Source organism: Antrostomus carolinensis, unplaced genomic scaffold, assembly GCF_000700745.2.
Source record: "Antrostomus carolinensis isolate BGI_N321 unplaced genomic scaffold, ASM70074v2 scaffold14699, whole genome shotgun sequence".
In the NCBI taxonomy this organism is placed as follows: domain Eukaryota; kingdom Metazoa; phylum Chordata; class Aves; order Caprimulgiformes; family Caprimulgidae; genus Antrostomus; species Antrostomus carolinensis.
The window spans coordinates 15,538-23,500 of record NW_010340762.1 but is presented as its reverse complement, the minus strand read 5'-3'; the positions used below and the strand labels follow the sequence as shown (position 1 = coordinate 23,500).

The 7,963-nt window shown below is 49.9% G+C and overlaps 1 protein-coding gene across 1 annotated transcript; it reads left to right on the top strand.

Moving 5' to 3' along the window:
* Positions 1-907: 907 nt before the first annotated feature.
* On the top strand, positions 908-2,367 carry CACFD1 (calcium channel flower domain containing 1; the record flags this gene model as incomplete). Its single annotated transcript, XM_010176277.1, has 4 exons — positions 908-980; positions 1,443-1,568; positions 1,714-1,821; positions 2,274-2,367. Coding segments are annotated over 4 exons (401 nt in total), but the record flags the coding sequence as incomplete, so codon positions are not given.
* Between the last annotated feature and the right edge of the window lie 5,596 nt (positions 2,368-7,963).

Below are 7,963 nucleotides of genomic sequence, written 5' to 3'. Positions count from 1 at the left end.
ACTCAGCCCATGTCTCGCTGCCCTCCCTGCCCGGGCTCAGGTTCCCAGGTGAGCTGGGGCAGCCTGTTGGTATTGGCAGAGGAAAAGGGCCGTATCAAGTGCCAGGAACGCTCTGCAAGTTTAATGAGGGGGGAAGAAGGCGTATGCAGCCTGGGCTTGCACGCTGCTGCCTGGTTCCTCTCCTTGCATTAGAGAGTCAGGAGTGCTGGGGCTATTTTGGGCTCTGCTTTATCTGTCATCTGCTTCCATTTGTATTAGTGGAGACCCAAACTTGTCTCTTTTTTGCCCATCTCTAGTGCAGAACCAGCAGTGTGTGGTAGAGACCAGATTTGCCTCTGCTTTATTGTTTACCCATGTGCCTTGGTGCTGCCAGTCATGTTTTTGCTGACCTTTCCCTGTGCTATTCAGACAGGTGCCTGCTGGGACCTCTTTGTTCATCCTGGGGCAAAGAGGTAATTCCTTAGCAAATAAAAGCCAGGGTGACACATACCTGTCTCAATGTAAAAACAAATGGTCTGTTGTTCTACACAAGTGAAATAGTTGTGCAAGTGTCATGCTGAGACATCAAGTGTTTGGAGCAAAAGGATGGAGGAGCTGGGAAGAAACTTTCTCCCCGCCATCCCAGGCTCGTCTTCAGGCCATCAGACCTTTCCACCTGCCCTCCTGCGCTGGGCTGCTCTGCAGTGCCTAGAGGTACTGGCCAAGGCAAGGGCTCCTCTGGGCAGCCCCTGCTCTGCAAAAGAACCTAAAATACAGAGGGCAGGATCATGCCAGTGTGGCTGCAAGGTCTTATTGCAGGGCAGAGCTGGGAGGACAAGCCAGCCCTACCTGCTAGGCTCCAGCCCTGTTCTCCCATGGGTGCACTGGGTTGGTCTTCATGGTCAGTGAAAGCCTCTCTGCTTTCCAGCCTGTGCCATCGCTGGTCTCTGGAACTGTGTCACCATCAACCCCCTGAACATCGCAGCTGGTGTGTGGATGATGTGAGCAGAGTTTCTTTTCTTTTTTCTGCTGGGAGGGAGGTTTGGTTAGTTAGACGACAGTGGGGAAGGGGCAGAGCTGCCCTGCTCAGGCAGTGGTCATGAATGAAATGTCCGTCGGGCTCTGGAGGCAGGACGGTGCTGGTCTGTGAATTGCCAGATCTTGCTCCATTGGGTGGGTTGAGATGCTGGGTTCATTCTATTTATATTATTCTTCTCTTCCTACCCCTTCCCCCACTCCTTTTTAGGTAAGAACTGGCATACCTTTATCCAAAATAAATCTGAGGCACCAGAGTTTGGGAATTATCAAGAAGAAGGGAGGGAGCGCAGTGGGGTCCAGCCCCACCATTCCCTTCTGCCTGCATTTGGGCATGGGAGCAGTGGGTCTCTGGGGGTTGGGGGGCATTACTGACCCTTGCTCTGGGCCACCTGAGCAGGATTAACTCTGGTTTCCTCTATCTGGAGGCTCAACGCCTTCGTCCTGTTCCTGTGCGAAGCCCCTTTCTGCTGCCAGTTCATCGAGTTTGCGAATGCCGTCTCCGCGAGGGCGGACAAGCTGCGGCCCTGGCAGAAAGCTGCTTTCTACTGCGGGTGAGGATGCTCCTGGGGTGTGTTGTGGTGGCAAAGCCATCCTGGGAATTGTGTTGGGATGCATGTGGGCTTGCTGTGATGGATGAGCATCCCCGCATCCCGCGGTGAGTGGAGCCCAGCGTTGAGGGCTCGCTCTCTCTTCCAGGATGGCTGTGTTCCCGGTCATGCTTAGCCTGACACTGACCACGCTCTTTGGAAATGCCATTGCGTTTGCCACTGGAGTGCTTTATGGCCTGTCGGCGCTCGGCAAAAAGTAAGAGAGATCTGTCTGCTTGGGGAGGGGAGAGAAGGGGAAGGTGGACCTCCAGCCCTCACCCCTATCCGCTTCCCTGAGCCATGCTTTCCTCTTGTTCTAAGCATGCTTTCAGGTGTAAATGCTGCTGGAGAACATCTCACTGACATCATCTCAAAGTCCTAGGGTTTGCTGAAGCTCTGTTCTTTTCCTTGGGAGCTCATTCTACGTTGCCTTTTGTATCCCAACCACCTTTCTGGAGCTGTTGGATGGATGAGCTCAGCTCTGGGGGCAGTGAGCAGCTTTGGTGGGACAAGCTGATATCAGAGAGGGCCAGCAAGTCTCATTTCACTCCTGACATCCCTCAACATGTAGTGGCCCTGGCCCTGGTTGGGAGACCCCTGTGCCAGGTGTTTACCCACCATGGTGGGCACCTGGAGCTCACGTGCCCATGCTGTCCCTTCTCTCTGCAGGGGAGATGCCATTTCCTATGCCCGGATCCACCAGCAGCAGAAGCAAATGGATGAAGAGAAGCTCACGGGGACCCTAGAGGGACAGGCTCTCTGAAACACACAAGCTTGGGGTAACCGATCTTGGAGACTGACATGTTTGGTGAAGATACAGAAACCCACTCTACCCTTCCCTCTGCCCGCTTCCCTCTCTGTTACACCACACTTTCCCTGGACACTGCAGCAACTGGAAATCTCAGGGGCTGCAGTGGGCTGTGCCCTCTTCTCACACCAGCAGCTAGACCTCAGTGCGTTGGCCCCTCTCTCTTCCTCAACCAAATATCTCACAGTCCCCCTATTTTTTTAAAATGTTATTTTATTTTTCTGCAGAGGTGCTGGCTCTTTCAGTGCTGCTTTACAAGCCTGGCTAGGTAGCCTTTCTTTGGAACGATGCCTAATCACGAACTGAGGATGTTGGGAGCTGCTCTCTGGGTGGGGTGAGGAGGGACAGAGCTGACATGCCAGCTCCTTGCCTGCACTGATCTCATGGGAGATGGGGAGCTGCCGGCCTCATGCCTGGGGGTAACCTGCCATCACACATTATGGGTTTTTAGTAATGCTCTCTGGTGTGGCCCTTCCCAGGTGTAACACACGAATCCAGGGTTTAGCAATACATGGTGATGCTGAAGCTCTGTCTTCTTCCTTTGGGTATATTTTAATGTGGGTGCAGTTAGGACAGGCATCGGAGACATCGCTGCACGGGAAAGGATTTCCAGGAAAAACCCATATAAAGACGATAACCATCTCTGCAGAGGAGCTGCCAGAGGTGCTGGGGCAGATCCTGACACCTCTATAGCACAGTCCCCACTTCCTCTGGATACAGCTGCCCAGCAGTTACTGCAATTTACTTGAATTATAAGAATTAATTACATTGTCTTGATAAGGGTACTTTTCTTAAGCTTCACTCTTTTACTGGAGAAGAAGGGAAATAAGGTTTGCTTTACCTCAGCTGAAAAAGGATACTCTTGTTTGAGCCAAGTGGGATTTTTTGCTGGTTACTGATGTGCAAGAGCATCCTTCTGTCACGAGCCCAGGACACTGCTCTGTTATTTCTCACTCCCTACATCCGCTCCTGCTCCTGTGACCCGTGCAACGGACCTGTTCTTTGCTTCTGTCTGCTGCAGCCTTTCTCTTTGGGCTCCTGTTCTTTTTGCCTCAGTCCTGAGCTAGTTTGGAAGAGGAAGGTGGCACAGCCTTTCTTTGCAAAGACAGAGGAGTCTGCACCATTTCAGTGTGGGTAGCTGGTTGTCTTGCTGCTTTATTCCAGGTTCCATCAGTGGTTCTCTTATCATATTTTCTGTTTGCTTTGTATAATGCAGAACAAAACTACTCACTAAGTCCAGATCCCCCTCTTCTCATTGTGGCTTCTTCTGGGAGTTTTACTTTATTTGATTTTTACATGATTGCTTTTAATTTTGATTAGGAAAAAGGGGAATAATTTATTTCTAGTTACTGAAGTATTTTGATAGGACTAATTTTCTGTGGACATGGGAGAAAGGAGTGCTCTATTTTCTGTCCTTCAAAGGACAGCCTCATTTCATTGGGGGGGTCTCTGTGAACCCAGAGAGAGCCCTGGCTGCTGTGGCTGGGATGCTGTAACTGAGGTACTGTAAAATCCTCTTTCAGCCTTCAGAGTGTTTCTCAGGCTTTTGGGAAGTGTGTTGTGCATTGATCTCTTTGCCTTCTTCTGGGCCACTGGCTTGACAACGTTTGTTTTCCCCCTCTTCTGGGAGACAGAAAGGAGGAAAAATGGGCTGTAACTGCTGGATTGGAGGGTTGTGTTCCCCCAGCAGCCGAGGCAGGTAGCAGCTATGGTGAGCAGTGGCAGGGGGACTACAGCCTGTCCTTACTGCCCTGCTGCCCTGGGAGCTGAGCTCCTGCTGCCACCAGCAATTTGTGGTCCCATTCGAATAGCTGGGGTACCAGAGGGGTTGTACTGGGTCTGAGAGACACTGCTGGAGGCTGACTGCTGTCTGTTAGAAGGGTCTATCCACCAGCTGCTCTGTGGCTCCTGAGCAATGTCATGTTGGAAAATATCTATATATCATCTTCCTCTGGTATGGTGCATGATCACTTTAGTTGACCAACATCAGAACGTCCCTGTCAGAGCCTGGGATGGGGCTGTTGATGGAGCTGGTGCCTGGGTACGGATGTAGCATGTGCGTTGCACCAGGAGCAGAGCAATCCCTGGAGATCAGGGGCTGAGCTGCCAGCTAATGTGACTTGTTGTTTCTTCAGAGGAGTTCAGGGAGGTGTGAGGATTTACACCAGCCAGGAATGTGGCTTGGGTTTATTTGCACACACAGGCTGGTGCAGCTGGATGCTGGGTACCAGCAGCTGCAGTACCCAGGGGGTCCAGTGCAGAGTCCTGCCTCACAAACAGGACATCTGCTTTGATTTCAGGGGGGTTTGGGAAGTGAAGTAGTGTTTAGTAGAGGAATGTTGTAGACTGATGCACGTAGCTACGAGCATGTCTTTGGTAGTGACTGCTTTGCTCTGTGAGTAGTTCCACAGTAGCTTTAGTGACAGGAGGTGAAAGGTGAAGCAGAGTAATGCTCGCATGCTGATCTACACCCACGGTGATGAACCACAGAGCTGGTAGGACCCTCTCTGTTTTTGCCTGCTTGTTGCTGGTCCATGGCATTAGGACAGTCCCTGCCACAGGCAGACTCTGCTTCAGGTCACCTAAGGGCTTGTCAGCACGGACGGCTCCGCTCTGCTTCCTTGACCATCATGCTGTGTTTTGTGGCAGTTGGGTCTGACACTGGGGCCAAGGCAAGTGGACAATCTCTGTCTGCTCTGCCAGTGTTTGCAAGTTGCAAAGCTCAGCTCTGAGCTCAAGGCTTTTGTTGAAAATGACCCTCAGGGTCTCTTCTGTAAGTGCTGAGCCTGGAGCCTTTGGTCACGATGCTTCAAGACACTGAGTCTGCTCAGATTCATGCTCCAGGCATGCTGACTCCTACAGATATATGTCTGGAGTGGGAGCTCTTGGGAATTTCACTTGTCTGTGAAGCAAATGAAATGAAGCCAGATGCTGCCATCATTGCAGATGTGACTCGGTGACAGCACCCGTGGCTTTTTAGAGTTGTAGTGACAGTTAGTGGATTGTCTCACCTCCCGTGTGGGCGTGAGACTGTTTTTGTGGAGATAGAAAGGACCTTTAGAGTAGTAGCATCAGAGTAGTCAATATGCTCTTTCACAGTGCATGGTGGTTATTAATTGTGTTTAGAGGCACCATCAGGGTGCTTGTAACTGTGTAAGGATAAATGAAGTTAAAAACCCTGCTCTAGGGATTTTACAGGCTCAACCCAATCCCTGCTGATGGTATCCAGGCTGGATGGCTAATCCATGGGGTCTCTATGGAAGAGGTTCTGATTGCCAGGTCTTGGAAAAGCCTCTCCGGAGATCATGAGACAGATGTTTTATTACGTGAGAACTCGAGAGTGGGTGATGCATTGACTCCAGTGAGTTGTTGACACCAAGTAAGGAAAGACACCTGGGTACTGGCAGTGCATGTGCACTTAACAATGGACTGTTACACCATTCACCACGTGAGCTGTGTGCTTCTTACCCACGTGTATTTATACAGCTTGCAACTCTTCCATGTCCCCTTCAGTCATAATGTTGACAGCACTTGTGCATATGAGCTCCACTGTCCCCTAGGGCTGTCCATTGGGCGTGAAGAGAAGAGCAGAAGCTCACTGTCTGCTGTGTACCCATACCTCACTGCTCTGGGTAGGAGCTGATTTTGTAACACCAACTGATTCTCTGTGTGTACAGTGAATAAAAAGACCGTTCTACCTCTGGAAAGAGCCACTGTGATTTCTCACACTCTAAACGTTGTAGCAAACCCCTCAGACTTTCTTTATTGAAGAAAGGAAGTAGCTCAGAAAATACTTCTCCAATGAGGTTCTCACAGGACCTGAAGAGTCCAGCCTCATTTCATATTTGGGCATTTCCACCTTAGACCAAGCCCTGGGAAGCTCAATTCATCTTTGTCATTTTTTGCTCAGGAAAAAAACATCCACTGTCTTCAGGGAAGGGTTTCACTGAAGTGAAGATATCAAGACCTGGTCCATAGCCATGTGAGAAAGAGAATGCTCTAGCACAGGGCTGCCAGAGATCCTGATCTTCAGAAGGTCAGTGGAAACCGGAGGCTCTTGAGACCTCTCATAATCAGGCCATGCTTAGAAACAGTCATATTCCAGCCAGGGCTGAACATCTTTCTGGAAATGGGTCTCAGCTGCAAAAGTTAGGTCTAACACTGAATTTTCTCTGTGGTTTTGATTTTGGCCCAGCTCTCTTCCTTTGTTTGAGGCTGCTTTAAATTAATCCTCTGATAAAGCACATCTTCTCTTCGGTGATTTCTCTTATCTTCTGCTGCAAGGGATCTAAATAGCAGCTAGCAGATCTTGATATCTTGCTCAAATGTGCTATGTTACCGCACACTTCCTTGTCACAGCAGGCTGAGTGTTCCAGGAATGGGAGGACACAAGCATCTCCACCAGCCCTTGAAGTGCCCAGTGCATTTCAGGAGGTTGGACAAGTGCTTGGGCAAATCATCTCCCAGCTCAGTCTTTGTTGTTCTGCCCTTTTGGGAGGGGTTGGCTTGGATGTAATACTCGCAGCCATCACCACCTCCTGCAGCTGTGTTTTACCTCGGGTTAGGCTCTAAAAATATTTTAGAAGTCCTTAATCTTGCAGGACACATGAGAAAGGGGTAAAAGCAATTTGCTACTAACTATGCAGTTGAAATCTCAAAGCGATGGAGGTGGAGGCTCCACACACAACTGTGTTGGAGGTGCATCCACCTTCCTCTTTGTGGATGAGTAAAACTGGGGTGGGAAGGACCTAACCCAGTACAAAGCGTTGTCAGTACCCACTGTGTCTTTCCTACAGTGAATCACTTGCACTACAGCTGGATGTTTGTCTGTTCCTGTTCTTTGTTTTGTCCTGGATTTTTTTTGTGAACTGTATTTGGTCTGGATCATTAGGCTTCTAGTGTAATGTGTGTTTTTAGAGCAATAAAATGTGGCAGCTTTTTTTATACAAAATATCTGGCTCTGCCTCTTTGGAAGTCCTTAAGTACATGAGACCCATCTGGGAAGCTGCAGGCTGCTGTGGTCCCCTTGTCACAGTCCTGGTCTGGCTGTCCCATCCCACCCACTGGCAGCTCCCTTCTCTACAAATCAAGGCAACATCTTGCAGTTGAAGGCAAAACTGTTTTATTCTCGCAACTACATAATGAAATTTGCCAACACAGCTACAGCTGTTATCTCTGTTCTGGCCAAACCCTGGGGCTCTCGGGCTGCTTGGGTGGCAGCTGAGCAAAGGACATGCGTGGTCTCTTGTCCACAGCCACACATTTTGTTTTCCAGGATATATTTATCTCCAGCTTGGCGCTGGTTACGTGGTCCCATACCTCGGGTTGACATGTTGCTTGGAGAGCAACAGGTAGTGTTGAGTGATGGGAAGAGAAGGTAAAGTTTCAGTTGGCAACTTCTACATTCAAAGCAAGATAGTCATTGCCAGCTGTTCCTCTCCCATTGCCTTCACAGGGAGCTCCAGCCTCCAACTCCAGTACTACAACCATTTTCTTTCTTGCCCTTGAGCACGTGGACTGGTGGTCTGGTGCAGCTGACAGATGTCAGCTC